General features: G+C 42.0%; 2 protein-coding genes across 4 annotated transcripts in view; one reads left to right on the forward strand and one right to left on the reverse strand.

Moving 5' to 3' along the window:
• ARHGAP10 (Rho GTPase activating protein 10) overlaps window positions 1–8,974 on the forward strand; it is a 345,140-nt gene extending 336,166 nt beyond the window's left edge. For both annotated transcript variants that reach the window (XM_051966160.1, XM_051966161.1), the window contains exons 22-23: window positions 315–406; window positions 8,207–8,974. In XM_051966160.1, coding sequence (XP_051822120.1) covers window positions 315–406; window positions 8,207–8,295 — 181 coding nt within the window. In that variant the 3' untranslated portion in view covers window positions 8,296–8,974. The remainder of the gene's footprint in view (window positions 1–314; window positions 407–8,206) is intronic.
• Window positions 8,975–15,926: 6,952 nt separating this feature from the next.
• Window positions 15,927–23,349, reverse strand: part of NR3C2 (nuclear receptor subfamily 3 group C member 2) — a 377,266-nt gene continuing 369,843 nt past the window's right edge. For both annotated transcript variants that reach the window (XM_051965553.1, XM_051965552.1), the window contains exon 9: window positions 15,927–18,526. In XM_051965553.1, the coding sequence (XP_051821513.1) occupies window positions 18,371–18,526 (156 nt within the window). In that variant the 3' untranslated portion in view covers window positions 15,927–18,370. The remainder of the gene's footprint in view (window positions 18,527–23,349) is intronic.

The following is a 23,349-nucleotide window of genomic DNA, read 5'->3' on the forward strand; positions in this document are numbered from 1 at the left end:
GAGATCTCCCCTGTGGATTTGACACCGTGAGATGAGAGGGGGAGGGCAGCCCACTGACAGCCTGCGAGGCAGGAGGAAGGAAGGGGAGGGAAGCGACTTAGCTTGAGCTCCCCGAGGTGAAGGCTTGGATTTGAAACCCATCATTGCCTTGAGAATCAGACCCTGCGGCTTTTCCTGATGTTCCTCATTTCCCTGTCCTTTCGCTTGGGAGGGATTGGCCCAACTGGGGAGCTGGAGGAGCCTGCTGCAGGGGGTCTCGGCTGCCCCGGTCCTCCCCCTCTGACCCATCTGTGTCTCTGACGCTTCCTTTCCAGTGTGGTGAGTCGGAAGGCTCGGGCCGTCTATCCGTGCGAGGCGGAGCACAGTTCTGAGCTCTCGTTTGAAATAGGAGCAGTTTTTGAAGACGGTACGTATGCTGTGGAGCAGTTCATTGCGGGCTCTGATCCAGATGGCTCGACATGAGAACCCGGGTTAGGAATCGGGCATAGGCTGGGATCCTAAAAACCATTAAGGTCAATCTTCTCATCGTCTGGAGGGAGAACCGGAGGCACAGGGGAGGAAGTGACCAGTTGGTCAGCCTTTGGGGCGAGATCGGGGCTTCCAGGCCCTCCAGTTACCGTCCCACAGTGTCTCTGCCAGGCAGAAAGCCGGCCGTGGTGGAAAGGATGCTCGAAGCAGAATCACAGATGTGGGTTTAAGCTTTGGGCTAATCCCTTGATTTCCTAGGGCTCACTTTACTCATCAAAGCAGTCCTAGGACTAAAAGCATGACTGTTCTGATTCTTAGTGACTCCCTTCTGGAAAATGAATTCAGGACTTCAAATGTTCTCCATAACTTCTGTGGCCTCTCTTTAGCTGTGTTGATATATCAAGAAATTCAGTGTCTGCAAGTATTAGGAGCTAACTGATTTACTTGTCTCATTTTTCTTTCTTTTTTCCTTTCTTTCCTTCTTTTCTTCCTTTCTTTCTTTCCTTCTTTCCTTTCTTTCCTTCTTTTCTTTCTTTCCTTCCTTTCTTTCCTTCCTTTCTTTCTTTTCTTTCTTTCTTTCAACTTTATATTGACAGAATCCATGCCAGGGTAATTTTTTACAGCATTATCCCTTGCACTCACTTCTGTTCCGATTTTTCCCCACCCTCCTTCCACCCCTTCCCCCAGATGGCAAGCAGTCCTTTACATGTTACATATGTCATTTGTCTTTCCCTAATTTAGTGCATTTAGCTCAAAACCAGTGTGGTGTGTACAGTGGTCAGGATTACCCATATGTGCCAGTGGAACTATGTTTTCCTCTGTGTGGGTGCTCCTTCTCTTGATACAAATCTTAGCTCATTCCCGTCTTTCCATCCTGATTGCTTCTTGTCCAGGTTCACCACTAGACCTTGTCTGAAGGCAGGGCAGGTCTTGGGCAAATCAGCCATTTTCTTTTATTCTAAGTAACAGGAAAGCCCTACCTACTTTTTTAGAACATACACAAAGATTAAGGAATCACAGAATCTGAAACTGGAAAGAATCATCTGATCCACTTTCTTTATTTTATAGATAAGAGGCCATGGGAAGAAGGGTGACTTCCTCAGAGTCCCTAAAACAACAAGGCTGGGGAAAGACTTGAGCTAAGAACTTCTTATTCTAAAGATAGAGTGTTTCCTCCATTGTTCCATGCTTTTGCAGTGGATTACCTTGCACTGCTTCTTTTGCACAGGCCATAGTTAGAATACACGGCAATGTACACACGATAAGGTTGTACTGTGTCAGGCCACTGAGAGACAGAGAGAAAACTAAGCTGGCCCCTTCCCCCAGGGAGCTTACATTCTAATGTGAGGGAGTGGCGACTGATGGAGGGAGCTGCTCAGGGGATGCTTCCTTGGATAATGGCTGAGGTGGCTGGCCGGCTTGTTCATACCCACTGTGTGTATTTGGCTCCCTTGAGATATTATTGTTATTATGAATTTATTAAATTTGTAAATATATTCCATTATTAAATATTGATATTATAAAGCAATAATAATAATTATAATTATAATCACATTAAAAATAACTGTAACCTTTTGAAAGAGCCTATTCCACTTTCAGATTTAGCTCTAATAGCTAGAAAATTATTCCTAACTACATCAAATCTAAATATGCCCCTTTCAAATTTCTCCCCACTGCTCCTAGGATCAATGTGGGGCTGTAGAATGAAGGCATTGTAGTTTCCTAGAGGTCATCCAACCTACCATCTATCTGTTGCATTTTGGGCTCAATTCATTGGCCATCTGCACTACCCTGTCTCAGGTGAGGGACTCACTCCATGGGATGACCATCTTCCTGCAGCCATTATTCTGGATAATATATCTTTTTTTTTCATCCATTGAATTCTTTACGGATTCAGACAGGGCAGTTAATACAATTTTGTTGAATTGGAGTAACAGTAACACGGTAGTCTTCTCACCTACGTTACTTGCTGGAACATGCCTTAGTTGTTTAAATCCCCCGTGTTCATGGTGTGCTTCTCCTGTAGACTGTGAGGAGACTGCCTCTCATCCGGAGGTGATTTCCTGAAAACACATCATCTGAGGTGACCAGTCCTTTCAACCTCGCTGGTCTTTTATTTTATTTTATTTACTTTATTTTATTTTGGGAGGCAAAAGGTAGATTTATTTAGGTAAAAAGGTTACAGACAAAATGAAGGGATACAATAGTCCCTGGGAATGGTAAATATGAAATAGAGCAGGAGGTCATAGGAAAGACAAGTTCCTTAGTGGAGCTCACAATTACCCACAGAAAGGGAGCACCCCATGAAATCAGGGCATGCCCTTAGCTGGCAGGATAAATCTTAAATGGGATTGGGTACCCTAAAAGAGTTAGCTGCAAGGGAAGTGGGAATGGGAAACGTGGAGTTATGGTAGATACCACATGGCAAAGGGGAAAGGGAAAGGCCCCAGGAGGCAGACTGACCCAAAGGAAGATAGAACCTTTCTGGTCTTAACAAACTGTATCTTTGAACAACAGATTTAGAGTTGGGTTGTAGACCTGTTCTTGACCCTGCAGGCCCTCACTGCCAAGGAAGAGGGCCCAGGCTTTGAGAGCCAGGAGGTCCAGATTTGTAGTTGGGTGCTAGACCTGTTCTTGACCCTGCAGGCCCTGGCAACGAGGATGACATAGGCTTTGGGACCTTCATAGTTGGGTGCTAGACCTGTTCTTGACCCTACAGACCCTAGCAAGGAGAATGATATAGACTTTGGGACCCCCATCGTTGGGTGCTAGACCTGTTCTTGACCCTGAAGGAGCTGCCAAGGATGATGGCCCAGGCTTTGAGAGCCAGGGCCCCCCCCTCAAGCACCAAGAAGCTATCTGAATAATACATAAGTGCTGGAATGAAAAGCAAGTGTCTCCTCCAATTCTTAATGACTCCCAATCTCTTTTGCGGGATGAGTATCTTATTTCAGTGTGTCAAATAAGGTGAAACGTAGGTTTTAATGTCTCTCTCTTTAGCAGTGTTGATGTGATGTCAAGAAACTTGCTGTTTACAGAGCTCCCTCCGATTTGCTTACCTCATTTTCCCCTCCTTCACAGTCTTAAGTCAGTATAATTTTACTGGTGTAAGAACTCCCTTTGCCACAAAGAGCACAATTCTCCGCCAGCCTTAAAGTCTCACGGAGTGCCCTGAACCTCGAAGCCTGCTTCCAGAGCCGGGAGGCGTCCGAGCCAGGCCTCCCGACTCTGAGTCCGGCACCGTCCACTGTGCCGTGCTGCCCCTCGGGAGCCTGACCTCCCTTGGATGCTGCTGGTTTGCTTTCTATTGATTTAGCCATGAAAAGGACCCCCCATCGTTCTGCGCTCTGTGTTTCTCAGGAGTCCAACCCCAGCGAAGGGCGCCCGGCATATTAGGTGCTTTGTTCGTAGATGGAAGGCACGCATTTCATGGGAGTGTTTGATCTGATAGTCATGCATAAGAGTGTTCAGAAGGTTCCTCATCTGTGCTCTTATTATAAAAATGCATTAGTTACTGTGACAACAGCGATGCTGTCTGGGAGCAGCCCCTTCAGTAGGAGCATTAAGCATGGGGAGGATGCTGGGGAGACTGGCTTTCGTAGCCAGCCGGGGGCCCGCTCTCCTTGGCCAGCCTGAATGTATTTGGCGTGTGAGTCTATTCAGTAAAATGCACACACGTGCCCAGCTGCTGGAGCAGGCTGCATTAGCCACCGCGGCATTTGGAACTTTGTTGTTAGAGCCGTGGATCGCTCCTGCATCTGTTGGTCCAGGGCTTGAGGGATGAGTGAAGAGAGAGGTCATGGGATCATGGATGGAAAGTCATCCCAGAGGCCCTTGAGCCCCTACCGCATTACTTGACAGATGAGGAAGCAGGAGGCACAGAACAGTAAAGGGATTTGACCCTCAGCACACAGCAAATAAGTATCTGAGGCAGGATTTGAATCCAGGTCTTTGTAACTCCTAAGTCCAATGCTTTACTGTATATTTTTGGAGGATTTTTTTGTTTATAGGTAGAAGATCATTCACTTATAGATAGAAAGGGTTGTTGGAAATTGGTTGAACACTTAAGAGACCCCCTTTTAGGAGCTAAGAGAAGCTGTCAAGTGGCTAGACATAGTGGTCCTTAAAGTGTAGTCCAAAGAATTGTTGGGGTCTCTGAAACCCTTTCAGAGGGTCTACAAATTCAAAATCTTTTTTTTAATTTCTAATATAGTAAATAGCTATAAATATAACTCATGTGAACAAAAACTCTTTGAATAGATCCTCGATAGTTTTTTAACAACATGAAGATACTGAGAACAAAAGTTTGAGAACCACTGGACTAGAGCACTGGCTCTGGAATCAGGAGGATTTGAATGCAAAACCAGCCTCAGATACTCATTAGTAGTTGTAGGACCCTGAGTAAGATGGTTAACCTTTGTTTGCCTGAATTTCCTAAACTGTAAACTAGGAATCATTGCAATACCCGTCCCTCAAGATTGTTGTGAAGATCAAGTGAAATTCTATTTGTAAAATGCTTAGCCCACAGTAGGTGCTTTACAAATGCCCATTTCCTTCCTTTTTCTATCCTGTGCAAATTGGTACCAGCTCTGCAGCTTAAAGCTCGACAAACAGATTTGCTTGAGAACATTGAGAAGTCAAATGATTTACATAGGATGACAAGGTTCTTAGAGGGAAGATTTGAACCCAGGACTGATCTCTGTTAGTCTGTTACAAAATAGGAGACACTAGCAGTGGGGAATGGAGATACAATCCTTCTGAACTTTTGAAAAATGCTTCCTCTTTCATCCTTGTAACACTGGAGGAAAATGGGCCTTTAGACAGTTCTCTAAGTATTGGAAATCTCATCCTGGAGAGAGCTGCGTGAGGATTTATGTTACTGGGAAGTATTAGCTCTAGAACTCGGAACCCCGGATCCTTCCTTCAGGAAGCCAGGGAGCTCAGTATTTTTGAGAAGTCATAGGAATGTGTGATTGCTTCCTTTGTTTTACCTAGTGAAGAACTGGCCAGATCCTCTCCTTTGAGCACAGGCACCTCTAAGCTATGGAAAAGAGAGGTAGTTTATTGAATATCTAAATTTTAATACAAACCCCTAATTTACAGGTGAGCAAACTGAGGCTGGGAAGTGACTTGTTCTAAGTGGCTCAAGTATGAAGATGCAGACCCAGACCTTAATGGCAGGCTTTGGATGCCAGCTAGTAGAAATAGGGAGAAAATTAAATGCTAAGAGGAAAGGTTGAGGAAAGGCAGGGGAACGCAAGGAAGTTATTTTTGTCAGAGGGAAAAAGCCCAGGTTCAAACTGCTGACCTGGCGTCTCTCTCTTGGATGAGAATCAGACTTGGGGAGGAAAAGGCTACGGCTGAGTTTTAATAAGTTGAATTTAAATAGGAAGAGATGTGCCATCTTATGCTAAAATTCCAAAAAAAATTAAAACCACAAATACAAGATGGAGAATATCTGGTTAAGATCATTGAATATTTTGTCTGGTGGTTTTAAAAAAAAAGAACTGAGGTCTTTTAGTAAATAAGAATCAATAGTACCGAAAAAGCTGGGGCTAGACCAGTCCTCCTTCCTTTCATAGACGAGGGAAATTAAGTGATGTTTCCCTAGTCCCCGTGACTCCAAATCCAGCTCTGTTATCTCCCTCTGGCAGCAGAAACCTGTGGTGGTTGGGATGCATTCAGGGAGACAGAGCCTCCGGGATGAAGGAAGCGATCAGCCTCCCATGCTCCGTCCCGGGATGATGTTCAGTTCTGGGCAGCATGGCACTCTGGGAAGATATGAAGCCGGGGAATATGCAAGGAGGGCATTTTGTTTGGGGAAGGCCTTTGGTACCATCTAGGATGATGAGCAACTGAAGATCATCCCGGGGTGGAGCTTTTTCCCAAAAAACAATTTTTAAAAAATCTCTTAAAAAAACATTTCAAAAAATCAAATCTAGAATATCCATCCTATATTTCTATCTTCTGAATTTCATGTGATTAGAATTAGTCCATTGCCATAGCCATAAAATCTCAACAGTGTATAAGCTGTTTTGTGCAAGTTTTGTGAATGTACCGTGTTTTATCTAGGATATTGATAAATATTGAGCAGGATGGTGCCGTAGATAGAGCACTGGGCCTGTAGTCAGGAGAAACTGAGTCCAAATCTAGCCTCATATACTCTTTCTTTCTCTCTCTCTCTCTCTCTCTCTCTCTCTCTCTCTCTCTCTCTCTCTCTATATATATATATATATATATATAGGGATGGGAATGTATATTCATATATATATATATATATATATATATCCACACACACATATATATCCCCACACACACATACAGACACCCCCTCAGCATAAGACCGAGCACAGCTCTCCGGGGTTCTCCATTGGATATTTCTCATGTTGGCATTGAATCATTAAATGATTATTTTGAGTGCAATCATCCCATCAATTCCAAATTAATCAGATTATATTATCCAGTCCCCATTTCTCCATCTTTCCCATAAGTCTCCAGTGCTTTGCCAAAGGCTGTTTTGCTTTAGCAATGGTGTTGTAAAAATAAATGCCTGTGGTAGACTTGAGAACGCTGATTAATGCAGTGACCGGCCATGATGCCAGAGGACCATAAAGCTTATTCCCTGTCTCCTAACGACATGATGGACTCAAGATGCAGGGTTTTGGGACAAAGTCCGTTTTAGAATTTTTGTCTGATTGTGCATTTTTGTTATGTTTTTTGTTTTTCTTTTGTTCCCCCCCCCCCATTTGTGGGGGGAATGAGAAAAAATAAGTGCTTATTAGTTGAAGAAAAATTAAAGCCTACCTAAATGGCCAGCACGGCATTTCTCTGATCTCCCAGCTCCATAAACCCTGTCCAAAGAGCGAATAAGGTCATTCTGGCATGACCTCTTCCTTCTGGAGCCAGATTGGCTCTCTGAACTCTAATAACCATTTCTTTCCCTCTTTTATGATGAAGGGTAGAATTTCCCCAGAATTAAGGTCAAGTTCATTTGTCTCTGATTTGCAGACTTTCTCTTCCTTATGTTTGAAACTCATTAGTGCTTTGACGGTCTTATGGCACCTTCTCTTTATTTTGTACACCAGCTGTTGTCGGGCTCAACTTAGTACTCCTTGGACCGCTAGGTCTATACCTGTAACTGCTGGCTTATAAGTGCTGGGCTGGGGTGAGGTTTCCCAGCCTGTTTCCTGCCCAGCTAAATTAGTGTACTTGCTTTTGCCCTTCAACCTTTGGCTCTAGGGAACTTTGGATGGCAAAGGGCGGGTCTTAATTCCCATTTTTTGGAATTTTCTGGAGGACTTTTTTCAAGTAACGCCATCATGGTAAAATAGAAAACGACCCAAATTTATGACATGTAGATCAAGTCAGGTAGCATTTATTAAGCACTTACTGTGTGCCTGGCACTGTGTTTGAATGTGATTTTGCTACTTTCTGCATGTGTGACCTAGAACAAGTAACCAGTGTTTCTGGACCACAGATTTTTCATCTATAAAATAAATAAGGGTGATTGGACTAGATTTTTTGTTTTGTTTTGTTTTGTTTTTTTTTTTTTTTTGTCTTGACTTAGCCCAGTATCTGACACTTAAGTAGGAGCCTAATAAGTGTTTATTGGAAAAAGGAATGAAAGTTTGGAAGCTTTGATCCATGATTCTCCTACAGGAATGCACAGGAATATGAGTGTCTTAAGTACCTGAGTAAAGATTTTCTCTTTTTCTTTATTTTTCCTCTTTGCTTTCAGTTCAAACTTCAAGGGAACCTGGCTGGCTAGAAGGAACTCTGAATGGCAAGAGAGGACTGATTCCACAAAACTATGTCAAGTTGCTCTAGTTCCCGGCCTATGAACACGCAGACTGACCATGGTATCCATGGTCTACCGTAGGACTGATTTACCCCGCTCGGGGGTGGGAGGAAGACGCTTATGTGACCAGGAACCCGGTGAACCTGTCGGACAAGAGTTCAGATCCCTGCTTTGAACGGGGTTGGGGGTGGGTGGGATATTGGGGGGGAGGGGAGGGAAGAGGGGCGAGAATGGGACTCCTTAGTTTCTTTCACTGGAGAAGAATGATTGCATGATTGAATGCTCTTCTGCGGCCGCGGACCTCTCTGGCTCTTCCTTTTTCACGGCCCTGCTCCGAATGGGAAGGCCCTGGTTCTGGACTGGGACCTACCTGGGATGCAGAAGAATCCCCTTGAGGAGTGGGGCGGCCGTGCTCCCCCATCCCAGGTACGGTACGGCGCCCGGGCCAAAGCAGGGCTCGGCTGGTCGGCCTGATTGACATGAGTGGGAACAGCTGCCGCCGAGCTGATGCATCAAGGCTGAGCCAGTGGCAGCTGAGAGGAGGTTTGCAGACCTGCATCGAGATCAGCTTTCTCCGTCACTTCCCCTAGACAGGGCACACGTATGTTTATGGCAAGCTTCACTTATCTCATGGATCTCATTTGTACACGGACTTGTCCTCCCCCCCAAAATCTCTGTAAATGAAATAAAATTTAATTTACTCTTGGATCTGCCTGTCATGATGTGGGGAGAGAACTTGGAATTCATTATCCTTGTAATGTTTTATGAACCTGAAGCCCTATTGCCTGAAATTCATTTTTTCTCTGGGGTTGGCACTGGCTCCTGCCTAGAAATTGTAAACATGGAGCCCTGCTTCTGCTCCCCGGGGAGTGGGTGGGAAGGAAGAATTCCTGGGGAACAGCTGGCACGTTAGCGGCGGCCTTCCCCAGCGCTGCTTCCCAGCCCCCCGCGGCCCCCTCCTGTGCTTGTCCGAGCCCCCCACGAACAGGAGGGAGGGAGCGGGGCTTTGCGGCCTTGCCACGAGCCTTTTTCTCACTCTCTCTTCAATGAGTCCAGAACCAAGTTTCCCAAGTAGCTTCGGCATGCCATGTTGTGTTCTTACTCTTCCACCTTCCCTTCCCCATCATCTCCTCATCCTATATTCTGCTCCTGGCCTTCCTCAGAACTAATCTGGACATGGGGGGAAGCCACAGTTTGCACCTGAAAAGGGCAGTTGGGAGCCACTGTTGAGTAGCTCACATATTTCCATTTTTGCTTGGGGGAGAGTCATCCCTGTCCCATGCCCAGTGGTAAGGGGCTTGGAGAGCCATGGCAGGGAGAGGAACAAATGTGAGTCTCCACGCCTTCCTCTCTCCCCTCTCAGACACATCCGAAATGGCCTTCCCCCCGTGTCGCAGACTCCCCGGGAACGGCCCTGTCCCATCAGGGATGGGGGGACCGCTGTGTTCATGTAAACCCTTTCTGTTCACATCGGAAAGCCTGCCTTCCAGAGTCGGATCCGAAATGTCTTTCCCTCGGCTCAGCCTCCCACAGCAGGCACAAATGAGCTCCAGATGCTCTCGGCAGCGGCTGCCCGAGTCCGAGTGGATCGCTTCCAAGGCCTGAGCTTTCCCCTGAGAGGCAGTCTCCCGTCTGCCAGCCCCCCGGACCCAAACCCCGGCCGGGGCATCCTCAGGCCCTCTAGCAGGTTCTGAGCCCGGGACGCAGGTAAGCTCATCTGTTTGACAGTGTCATTTTCCCCTAAGAAGTGATTGGAACGGCCTTCCCTCAAAGGCTGGGCTGGTGCTGGAGGATGATTTATCAGCTTTGCAGTCACTCCATCTATACTGTGAAGGTTTGGTAATGCAGCCCAATTCACGGGAGAGGAAAGAAACATATCAAAAAGAACTGAATAACAGAGAAATTCTGTGTAACTTGTTTTCTTTTAAATGCTTTCCAGTTTTTGTCGAGAGGAGAAGCCATTCAGCATTTTACTGTGAGTGGGAGAGGCCCTAAAAAGGACAGCCTGGCTTCGTGTAGTCAGGACTGATCCAGGGGAGCCCCGTTGTAAAATGGCTGCTGCGTTAGAGGAGCCACGCTGTGTTATTGATCATAATTTACAATCACCTTCTTTTTAATATTGTGAATTTCTCAGAGAGGATGGAAACTATGACCTGAGAGGATGCTACTAGAGTTGGATTTTTTGTGTCATGGATCCTTCTGGCAGTCTGATAGGGCCCACAGACATTTCCCCAGAACTTGTTTTCAGAAATAATGCATAAAATAAAATAAATTAGAATTACAAAGCAAACCAAATTATTGAAAGGGAGCCATTGAAATATTAAAAATCCAAGGTCAAAACCCTTGTTTAATAAGAGTTCTGGCTATGGTTAGCCCCTGAACTAGATGACCAAAATCCTCCCTGAGGTTTTCTATAAAATCTCTAAGAGTTAGTTAAATTCTTATTGAATGGTCCATGGAGCAGTGGGGGAAGCTCACAGAATGACTTGCCATATGATGGCCTTTCAAATACTTGAGCGTGATTAATCACGTCTCATCCTTTGCTTTCTATATGCTAGGCTAAGTGCCGGTTTCTAAAATTTTTCATTATGGGATACGGTTTCTAGATTTCTTTCTATCACTTTCCTCTGCACATATTCCAGTTAGTCAAGTGTCTTTACAACATGGTTCCCAAGCATCACACATACTTATCTGACTAGTTCAGATTATAAGGGTACTGTGATTTCCACTTGATTACTCTTACTGTACCTTGAGATTGCACTGATTTTTTTTTTTTAGTAGCTCCACCATGCTATTTGAGCTTGTAGTCACACAAATCCCAGATCTTTTTCTTCCACATAAAATTGTCTTTGAGGTCTCCTATAGCCTTAATAGGTTAAGAATTTCTCAAGGGTGAGTATTCTATTGTTTTTCATATTTGTCTGTCTCTTTAGAGCTAAGCCTGCTAGCTTGGATGTGGCAGGACCTTAAATATTTGAATTTAATGTAATTCTTGTTCAGTTGGTTTTTTAACACCAAATGTAAGATGGTGCATTTTATTCCATTTTGCTGAATTCAGTCCAGACTTCAAGCCTGTCAGTTTGAATGTAACTCGTCATCTGTATTAATGATCCTTTGTCCCAACCTTGTGTCCAGGAGTGTGCCGGTAAATATTTAATAATCAGCTTTCCAGGAAAAAATGCCTAGGATACTTTTCTGTTTCATCTTCATTATTAATAATTTTCCCATCACTTTAAGCCTCGACAGTCATCAAAACAATAAACAAAGGCCTGATTTTGTGCCTTTTCTGAGGTGGAAGTGCTCACCTCACATTGAAAATTTAACAAGGAGTTCTACCGGAGTAGGCCTGAGCACATCCCTGCTTATGTCACCTGTAGATAAATGATTGATAAGTCAGCTTTCATACAGTGAGTCCTTTGGGCACCCAGTGCTGTTGATTCTAGGTGGAGGATAAATACAACTTCCAATGAAACTATTAATTTATGTGGTTAAAAAAACCCAATTAAGTGTAGGATTTTTTAACTAATGAACTCTTCTAACATATTTACAAGAAAATGCAAAATTGGTTTGAATTCCACTTCAGGGAATGTCAATTTTACAGAGAGGCAGATTTTTTGGAAATCATCCATTGTTGGGAAAAGGTGGCTCTCAGTCCGTGACCCACAGATGGTGGATCTGTAATATCTGTTTATTATGTTGGTCAGATTTCTGCCTGTGAGAGTGGAATGGAATGAAGTGAGCAGATCTGCGCCAGAAAACTTAGATTTCAATCCCAACTCTGGCAGTCACTGCTTCTGGGTTCCTTAGGATTTCTGAACCTTGGTTTCCTCATTTGTAAAATAAGATGTAGGACTGTGTGACCTGCAAGGTGTGTTGCAATGTTACATGTGAATTAGGTTCCTATGCAGGAGGAGCCAGGAGTAAGAAAAGGGTAGGAATTTAATACTGCATTTATCTTACAGCTTTACACATGGCAGCTCATGGAAGCTCTCTACCTTCCCTCTCTATGGTCCTGGAAGCTCCAGCGCTATTTTGAAATCCATCAGAATTAGCCACGACATTCCAGTGGAACGGACTGTGGTCCCCAAGTGCTCCAGAGCATCCAAAGCCTCCCTCTTCTCTCTCGCCTGCTGACAAGTACAGCCCCAGAGATTGTTTGCTCCAGTTTCCTGTTGTGTGACTAGTACAAGCGGTTACCTCTGATCACGCAGCTCTAGGAAGGGTTAGAGGCAATCAGCTTTTGAAACTTGTGGTCAACCCCCACGGTAGAAAGTGTTGGGGAAGGGGAGGAGGGCTTGTTGTCAGTCATTTCTCAGTCATGTGTGACTCTTGGTTTTCTTGCAAAGGTACTGAAGCACTTTGCCGTTTCCTTTTCTAGCTTATTTACAGATGAGGAAACTGAGTCCAGGGTCACACAATTAGCGAGTGTCTGAGGTCAGATTTGGACTCGGGAAGATGAATCTTCCTGACCTGAGACACAACATTCTGTGCACTGAACCAACAAGCTGTCCTCTTGGGGGTTGGGGACAGCGAGCTAACAGGGTACTTCAAAGTAACAGGAATTATTACTGATTATTTCCTACTCTTCCCTCACTGTGGCAAGGGAGTTAATTTTTAGGCAGTGAAAAGATTAGCAGCAGGCGCTGAATCCTGTATTTTCTTGAACCGGGTGGTGACATCCATTTTTCAAGGGATGAAATGGTGTTATTTTGATGGATTACTCCGATGGCCGTCTGGGTGGCCAGTCCACGGGTGTGCAGCTAGAGCTCTGCTGCTTTAGCCCGAGCTCCATCTTCCCTCCACGGATTGCTCAGTGCCATTGGACAAGCAGGTGGCTGTTCACATTCTTATGCGCTGCAATTAATAGAGCAATTCTGGGCATAATTGGGGAATGGGGAGTGGAGGGCAATCTAGGTCAGTCCAGTACTATGGCTTCTTTGTCCTTTCTGCAGCAGAGTCTGCCCGGAGTTTCCTATGAACTATCTCAACTCTTTATTTAAATTTCCAGCCTCCTCCCCCCCTTTTATACATTTACCTGCAAAAGAGAATATGCTTCTAAACACCTTAATAGAGCTGCATTGTGGCTGAGAGGTGAGGAGGAAGAAAGATGGATGGGTGTGTGAGACTTGAGGTGGAGGCTATTTTCAGTCCCTCTTGCTGGGAACTTCCTTCATTTTCTTTATCACCTGCCCCAATTACCTCCTTCCTTACCCCACCCCATTTCGTACATTCTTTTATGCGGTGCTAGACTATAAGTTCCTTGAGGACAGGCATTCTCTTATTTGCTTTTATTTATGTCCCTGATAATTATGAAATGCTTTTTCTAGCTTTTTTTCCCTTCTAGCCATCATGCAGTCATAGTCTTTGCCTATGAACTCTAAACGGATCTTGGCTCTGCCTGCTGAATCTCAGCGTTTCCTTTGTCCCCTTCAGCTCAGCTTCTGAATCCCCTCCTTCTACTTCTCTGCCTCTGCTGCCACCCTTTATTAGATGGGGCTTCATCACAGAATGAAGGTAACTCTTGGTTTGACAAAGTTAGATCGAGTAAGTGCCAGCTCTGACAAGTATTGCAACCATACTGCAAAGGCTTCTGGGGATGGGGACGTCCAGCCGTGGACGTTGTCTTGTGGCCAGGAGCCGGCCTGATCCAGACCAGAGTGCCTCATTCCTACTACAGATGACTACTGGATAATAAATTGTAGTCACAGAAAGCCATGGAGAGTGCTTCCCGAAGAGTGGAGGGAGCCCTCTGTATATAAAATCACTTACTTGGAAGTCCTGAGTATCATCCAATGGCTTGTTCAATCATTTTTAATTGTATCTGACTCCTCATCACCCCATTTGAAGTTTTCTTGGCAAAGATACTTACTGGACACAGCGAGTGTCTGAGGCCGTTTTTGAACTCATGCAAATCGCCTAAATGATGCTGCCTGATTGATGCTGTGAAACAATTCATGGATACCACATGGTCTCTCCTCCCCTTCTCTCCCTGGGTCTCACTCCAGAAGCCTGTTCTTAAGCTTGCTTTCCTGCTTTTTTGGTTGGTTCCTCTGGCATAGGGAGGAAGTTCCACATCACGTACTGAAGCTTCACCATCTTCTCATAGTGCTACTTTAATTTATTGCTGCCCCAATTTATTTGTGTGTAACTATACGCACATAATATTGAATTGGCCATAGTGATAATGTATTAAACATTCTGGTTAAAGGCTCCAGTAGTTAATAATTTCTTATAAAGAGGGCAGAACCACTTTAGAACATTTTCTTTTCTTTTCTGAAAAAGCTTCCAAGGAGATCTCAATTCCATGGCTAGGTTTTAGATGAGTAGCTACATAATACATCATTGGGAATGGCTGCAGTTCACACACTACACTATGTTGTTGGCAGTGATAAAGTCCCCCCCCCCTTCTCAAATGCTGCCCACATTTGGTATGGGCACCCAGTGGATACATGAGGGATTAAGTTTGTGACTGACCATACCTTGTATTTTGGGGCAGATGTTGCTGGGATTTCCATGCCCAATGTTTGACAAAAGCCATTGTTCCGACTATTTGGGTAATTGCCCCAGCCATCTATTTCACTGTGGATATAAGAGACTTAATCTGACAGTTCTGATAGCTTGGTCTACCTTGATAAATGAAAATAAAAATATAGTTTTAATGACTTCATTTTCTTTAGGATGGCACAATCTCATTTCCAAAGAAATTAACTCTCCTAAATATTTGGCCAAGTTGACATTAAAGTGCTAGAAATACCTTCCTTTTAATCTGTGTACTTTTTTTGCACAATTTATCAAAAAGCATGTACTGTGTAATATTGTCAGAAAGAACAAGTAATAATTTCTATTTACTTAAAAAGCTTTACAGATAGGACATAAAGTCTTAATTATATGTGCATCACTGTGTATATCCTATGCTTGTTTATACCATGGAGTGTAGCTGGCTGTTTCACTTTCCAAGGATCTGCCATATCACTCATCGTTAAAACACTCAGCTTAGTTATCTGGAAGCCCAATACGCCTTTTGCATAAAATCCTTTATAGATGTCCTTTATTAAAACAAAAATGTCCTAAAAAAGCAGGTCACCAACAAAATGATTTTAAAAAGAGTACCAGCTCTGAGAATGCCTTTAATTAAGAAACTGATGAGCAACTCCTAGAGAAAGGAGCTTTAGACTGGAGATGTCCTTTCCCAGCTCCATGGTCTTTAGGATTTGTTAAAAGTGACCGATTTTGTTGGGACATGGCTGATGCAATTCTCATTGAACTACGTGATATTTATTAATTTGTAGGGGAAACTGCCAGTTTAATTTGTTGAATTTGAAATATTTCCTTGTCCATTTGGACAAAAGAAGTTGAAGGGAAGGTTTTGAAGAGGATCCAACTTAAGAGACACAGTCCTTGACAGTCACAAGAGGCTTTGATTGAAAGCATTGTGGGGAACTCAGAGATGGCACTGTGGGACCCCAAAAGCACAGATAAGGTAAGTAAATGTGTTACAGCCACATCATTCTGCTGGGAAGATGGCAGCTTCCTAAAATAGAAGACACATGGTCTAGTGCAACTTGGTCATAATGCAGAATATCTGAGAGTAGAAGTTCTGCTGGATGATAGATTTGTGTGTTTCCACAGACATCCAAACAAACTCTTTCAAAACAACAGATGATTAAAGTAAAGGATTTATTGTAATCTGCTTACAGTCGTTTGCAAAGACAGACATACGTTTTTGCATAAAGATATAAATTGCTTTTTTCAAACTAATTTAGTGTGTTTTTTTTAATTCTATGAAGAAGTTTCAGTGAATTATGAATTGTACCAAACCAAGATTTTTAAGAGCAATATGGTACAAAAATAAGAGCAAACAGACAATTTGGACTGGGACAAGCATTCAACAGTGAGTTTAGAATATGGCTTTGCTGTTTAATCAAGCAAAGTTACCTGGAGACAGAAAAAGCCAGTAACTTTGTTAATACAAAAAGCTGATGCAGACCGTATTCATCCCAAACCTCGTTAAGTTGTAATTCCAATTCTGTAAAAATTAAGTCTGAACTAAAAAGCGGCAATTGTCTCCATTTCTGTTCCAGAAACCCCCAGTCTGCATGCTGTGTATTTATCACCTTCCACGGTAGCTTTCATATTGCTGTGCAAGTCAGTTTGTAGTTAAAGATCTGTTGATTAAATTAAATTCCTGAAGTTGCAAAGTATGTAAGAAGACCAGACCCCTTTCCCTCTTGAGTACAGCTTTCCTACGTTTACCATAACATAAGGCCGGTGTCATTGAGAAAGACCGGGGTCATGTTGCCGTGGGTGAATGGGCTCCCATAAGGTGGACAGGGAGGCGAGGAGGGAATGCTGCGTTCTCGGGGATGGAGAGTTTGGGGAAATGGATGTGATTTCCATGAGTAATTGAGTACTTATGTTAATCATTACTCTCAGAAAGGTTCCTCGGGCCTCTACTCTCAGCAGTTTATCTTGTGAAATCAGACTGTTAGCTCTGCCCCCAAACATGCTCATTTATGCTTCCAGGCTTCCCAGAGACCTGAGCCTGAACCAGATGAATTGAGTTGAACTTTCGGTGTTCTCATTTGTTGGTAGGAGCTGCGGTTTTCATTATAAAAGGCTTATTTTGAAGATGTCAACCCCACCAATAATCTGCCCTCCCGGGATCTATGTTCCCTTGACCTTCCCCTACATCAGGAATAGGAACCGGTAAGAGGTTGCTCGCATTTTCTCCCAAAGAAAGAAAGAAGCATAAAATAGGTGGAAAGCAACTTTTAAACTACTTCTCCTCCCCCCTCCCTCCAGTCCCGACAGCATATGACTTACTTGTGTTTGTGGACAAGAGAAGAGGCAGAGTCTCCCTGCAGCCCTAAAGCTGTCAAGGCTCCTGAACCACCTGTTTGTTGTGTCTTGTTAAATGAAACCTTCATGATGCTGTAAACACAACTCAACAACGTTCCTTGGGGAAGGTGGAAGCCGGAGTCCTTAAGTGTACTCAGCTCACAGGTACTTGTAAGTGGCAGACAAAAGGGAAACGGAATACAGAAGAATAGAAAGGCTTAAAGACAACTGAAAAATTTTGTGTGGTTATTTACAACAGACACTGTAAAATGGTAAATCTTCTATGATGCTAAAAAAAGGCACAGCTTTCCCTTTCTTAAATACACTGTAAACGCTTCATTAGGCATGCAGAACATTTCACTTTACAAAAAAAAAAAAAAATTACCTTGTTTGTTTAGACAAAGATAGTACTTAAATAGTCTCCAGCAAAATAGAATTCTTTCAAAAATACTTTCCCATTCATCCTATTAACCATTAAAGATTTTTTTTTTTTTGTATGTGTCTCATTTACAAAAGTTCCTTACACCTTATTTCAGGTCCTTCACAATTTATACATACAGTAATGTACAGTACAGCAAAAGACTGCGAAAAATTATTTGTAAAGCCAGCACAATAGATAATATAAATTGAAACTGAAGCATTTGTTTTAACATCTTATCCATTTAATTAAATAATAAATGGACACCCAAGGGTGTGTCCACTGGTGATGGAGGATAACATGGGAGAACAAATGCCCCAGGTGGGGAGGTGATTATTCCACACCAAATGTTCCATTATTACACAAGAGGAGTCTGTATATATTTTTTCTCTTTTTTGTTTTTTTTAAATAAGAAAAGAATATTAATGCCCCATATTTGACTGTACGTTTTATGTGCAAACCAAGGGTAAGCTTTAAAAAGTTCATTAGTCCTTGAACCCTTTTACAACAAGCAAACAATACCAGAAACTACATGGCATATTGAAAACTTCCATCTGTTAAAATATCAAAATCAAAGAGTTATTGACTAGATATGGCTTTTCATCCAGAGGAACAGGATCATTTTCTAAGCACTGAGGGTAAGGAGAAGAGCTCTTAAATCATCCAGTTCTTGCCAAATCCATGTCGAACTGCTTTCCAGTCCCCAAACCCTTGACGTGATTTTAAACTTGAAAAACTGCTGAACTGTGAATCATCTCATGTTAAAAATGTGATTTCTTGGGTTCTTCATGGGTGTGGAATAACACGGGGAAACTTAAGGCAAAGTTCTTCCATTAAGACATTTTCCATCACTTCCTGTGGAAGTACAGGGGCTTGGCATTCCCGGATTCCACCTTTGGTAGCTGGTCACTGATGATCTCCACCAGCATCGCTGGGAACTCCACTTTCAGGGCTTGGGACTCTCGGAAGGTATAGAAGCAGAATTCCAACAAGTCACTCACCAGCTACAACACAGAGACAGAGGGGAAAAGGAAGTGAGCCTTATTTCAAGGTAAAATGCAAACAGACATCCAGGGATTTTTTTTTTTTTAAAGGAAATTACATAATTCTGCCTGATTAAATTTTGCTAGTTTGTCCTTGGATGGAGGAAGGAGTGGAGGCAGCCACAAGGTAGAGCATGATTAATTGAAATACAGATTTATAAAGTCAGTAGTCACACAGCTGTTACAAACTCTGAATTCAAATGGCTGTTTTTCTGAACAAGATTAAAATGTAATAAGGAAATATTTAAAACATAAAAATACAATCCAAAATAATAGTAAACTGATGATTTTTCTCAGTCAATAGACTGCTTGCAACTTTATTTGAGTCTAGCACCAAAGATATATCATTGGTCTCAGTTTCAATGAACTGTGGTGTTCTCATATGCTATGATGAGACTTCTATCAAAGTCTTATTCTGTTAAATTTTCTGGCAAAAGTATTCTTTAAAACATCTACTTTATAGCTCCAAGCTTTTTGTACTATAGAGTTTTGAAACTCAGGCATGGATTTGGTCCTGGGCATAGATTTGTTTTTAACCTTGGGCCACCCTTGGAGCCTCAGTTTCCCTATTTAAAAGATATTGGTGTCGATTTAACAATCTATAAGGTTTCTTCTACCTTTAAGTTCATGATTTCATGAATGAAGATATGTGCTAGGGGTATCACATTTTTTTTTGCTTAAGGGTTGATTCATGGGAAATGATTTCACTTAAACTCAGAAGTAATGGTGCCAGTGTTACAAAGGAAAGTAGTAGGGACAGAAAGTGATCTGTTTACAACTTGACAATCATGTCTTCAATGGGCAAAATCCTAAGAATTAACATTTCTGTCAGAAGACATACTAAAGTGACAATGACAGTATCTTCTGGCTGTTAAGAACTTCATTAGTTTTGGGTTCCCCACTAACTGGCTTTTCTGCTAATGAACTATTCAAAATATATTTCTTTCTCACAGCTTCAAAATTCCATTACGGTTCTATGCGCCTAGTGTCCAAGAAGAACTTTTGGATTAGTTTTTTTGTTTTGTTTTGTTTTTCCCTCTCATCTCTCAAGAAGTCCTATAAAAAGCAATAAAACAAAAAAAGCAATTTCTAGGAAGAATTTAGCATCAAATAGCACTACCCTTCCAGTTCTCCCATACTTTCACTACTAGGTACAATTCAGTGATTTGGTCTTTGGACCTTAAAGGTCCAAAGAAAATTATTTATATCATCAGGTAGCAGTGTTAATTAGAAAAGGGTCAAATCCTGAATCAAGAATCTGTCAATCAGAAAGGGGTAATCATTTGTCATTAATTATCTTTCCATGCATGATACTCAGTTATGTGCCAAGAAAGTTCAATAAGCCTCCTCTGTTCCTTTACAGAGCTTATTTTTAAGGAGACAAAATGATCAAAAAAACCAGTTGTTTAAATACTGTTGCCCCAATATTATGACAAAGATGACCAATTTTAATTCCATCTCTATGATTTCTCAAGAGGTCTATTGACTTCCCTGTACCTCTTCAACTGCAACATTTTATGTTTTATAGTCATCAGAGTCAATTTGGAAAAGCACTTCAGAGATCATCTAATTCATTGTTTCTGAAATTGTGTTCTGTAGAATCCAGGGAATTTACAAAGCAGCCCAAAGGGGTTGCATAAAGAACAAACTTACAGTGTTCAGAGAGTTTAGAGAGGAAACAGCTTCTAGGTAATTTTTGTACCAATGCTTATTATGGATAATTGGGTAAAATTGGTTAGGTGTGAAGGGACAAGTATGTAATAGTGTTAATAACCAAGACTAATGGTGGTAGTGGGGGAAATCATTAACCTAATTCAAGTACCAAATATGAAAGAAACAGACAGTGATCTTGACCTTGAGTTCATAGCTAATGAAAGTGGTGGTGGCAAGCATTAAATAAAGCGCTCACTATGTGCTAGATACTGTGCTAATAACACTTATAAGCAAAATTGTATCATTTAATCCTCACCTAACTGGTAAATACTCATCCCTTTTTTACATTTGTGGAATGTAATGATGCAAACAATTTAAGTGTCACACAGCTAGTAATTATCTGAGCACACATCTGAAGTTGGGTCTTCTGATTCCAGGTATCCCCTGCATTACTTAGTTGTTGGTGTGCAATTTAAATGCAAAAAAAAAGACCATTCATAATTCTAGAAGATTTACAAAATAAGATGAAACTGAATAGTGAGGGAAAAAAACCCTCAAAATTTTAAAGTGACATTCTTTGATGAAGTGAAATAACTTCCTGAAGTACTGGGAAATCATACTTTGGCTGAAAAAGAACTTTGTAATTTTCAAAGCCTATTCACTGATAAAGCAAATGGTTTCACCAAGGTAGTTTATATCTTATTTGTAATATTTGGGTCTCAGTATTTATTGCCTTTTTTTCCTTTAAATTTGACAGTAAATTTCTTGGACATTAGGAAAAAATTCAAAGCATAGTTCTAAAGAAGGCCCAATTTTGAAGGTTTCAGTTCTGAGTTAAACATGCCTAGAGAGTATCCCTGTAACTTCAGTGGACTATCTCTAGATCTGTTTTGAGTTGTTTGTGAATGGCTCATCACAAATCCATCAATGTTATGGGGACTTTTAACTCAAAATACATGTCCTACTAATGAGAATGAAACCTAAACAAGATTCAAATGTCACTGGGAAATGTTTCACAACAGAAATAAAAATATAACACAGCATAGACAATGTTAAATTGTGGTTTCTTAAGTAAATAAGTGGCTTGCAGGGCCACTTTGCAGTTTCTATTTAACACTGCTGGTATAGACAACAGAAAATACAAAGTTTAAGTTGTTCTCTACTTGGCTCTAAAAAGACGTCACCAAGTCTGAGAATTCTCTTACTCTTTGGGTCTCACCAAAGAACAGTAACCCTACAGCAAGGATCCCATCATGGCATCCGCTGTGTCATTGGATATAGACTGGGAATTCTTCTCATTACCAGAGAGCTGCTCTTACTTATCCTCCAAGATAGCCCTATTGCTGCCACTTGGGTAAAAGTGGAAGAATAAAGTAGAACTCAGAAGCCAAAAAGCCTCTGCTCACATTCCCATGGTAAATCACCACTTTAGTTTCTACTTCTGTAAAATGGGGCTAACATTTGCACTCTCCCTGTACAGAAAGTTGCATTATATAAGTTGGGAGTGATTTCTCAAGTGGCCTCTACCACCACTACTCACAAAACACTTTGGAGTATAGCATATTTCCTCAGGCTTCACTATTATATCTAAGACTGTTGCCTGAGGTGAAAGGAAATTCCGTTACTTGTCTAGAGTCACACATCTTCTGGGGAATCTTGTTTAATATGCCATTTGTTTGATGGTAATTATGGTTTGAATTATTCTTTTATTCTTATTTGAATTTTGTTTTACTTAAATAAGATTCCTATTGAGATATTTTTCTCTTTCAACCATTCCCTTCTCTCCCTTCATACCACAACTGCCCAAAATACAGATTACTGCAATATAGGCCTCCTCATGTGTTCCCCTACAGTCAATGTCTTCCTTTTCTAATCCTTCTTCCAAACAGCTGCTGGATTGACATTCCCCAAGTACCATCTAATCCATAGCTTTTCTATTGCCTCTAGGACAAAACAACTACATCTCTGGCAATTAAAGTCTTTCACATTTTGGTTCCAGCACACCTTTTTATATTATATATACTTCAAGCCGTTATCATCTCACAGGCTACAATCTAGTCCAACTGGTCTCCCTGTTGTTCCTCCTTCATCTCTTGGTGCCCTTGGAGATGCTTTGTTTCAGCCCCACCTCCACTAAAATCATTTTAAATTTATTTAGTAGATACCCCACATTTACATATCCATAAACAGTTATTTACAATATAAACAGTACCACATGTGAAATAATGAAAAGAACATTTGATTTTAAGTCTGGGAACACAGGTCCAAATCCCAGCTTTGCTGTGTCTTTCCTGGGCCTCTGAAGCCAGCTCTAAATCTCAACCCCCTATTCCAGGCTTTATCCTTCCAGTTGAATGTAAGTTTCCCAAAGACAAGGATGCTCACTTTTGTATGTTTAACCATGGCATATTTCATGTGCTTAATAAAAAGTTTATTGGTTTAAAAATTCTTAGATGCATTAAAGAAATCAAAGAAGCTAAAACTCATTTCAGTAAATGGTCAGCAATACCTAATGCAAACTAACACTTTCCCCTGGCCCTTGTTCAAAATTCTCCTTCAGTGCTTCATGGTACCAAACCTTGTCCCCATTTGACTTCCATTGAAAGTTTAATTCATTTTCTTTCACCTCTCACATTTCCTGACAACTTAAAATGAGTCTCCTTTGGCCACTCTTCAGATTTTAAAATTTCAAATCATCATGTATTGTAGTTAGCAAGGAGCTGAGGCAGATGGTTCTGGTGCCCCCAACTCAAACCCTCACCCCATCTTCCTGCCACCTGGATGCCTTCAGTGCCATGAGACAAATGGAGGGCGGGGGGGAAGTCTGAAGCAACAGCATTGATTTCCGCAATCCTTTACAGGCAGATCCCAATTTGAGAAGGCAAACAGGAGCACTAATTATAATCAGCAATGATACAGTATCATTAGACATCATAGAAAGATTTGAAAATAAATGGAGATTTCTGTCTTCCAGCTCTACAGAATGCATCTGCTTGGATCTAAGGCAAAGTCAGGCTCAGCCCCACGCATGAGTTCTCCCAGACTGACGGGCGACAGCTGGTGCTAAGTCAGGAGAGCCCGGGCAAGGTCACAGTGGAGAGCTGCGGCTCTTTGGATGTTCTAACAAATGA

This window comes from Antechinus flavipes, chromosome 6 (assembly GCF_016432865.1).
Source record: "Antechinus flavipes isolate AdamAnt ecotype Samford, QLD, Australia chromosome 6, AdamAnt_v2, whole genome shotgun sequence".
In the NCBI taxonomy this organism is placed as follows: Eukaryota; Metazoa; Chordata; class Mammalia; order Dasyuromorphia; family Dasyuridae; genus Antechinus; species Antechinus flavipes.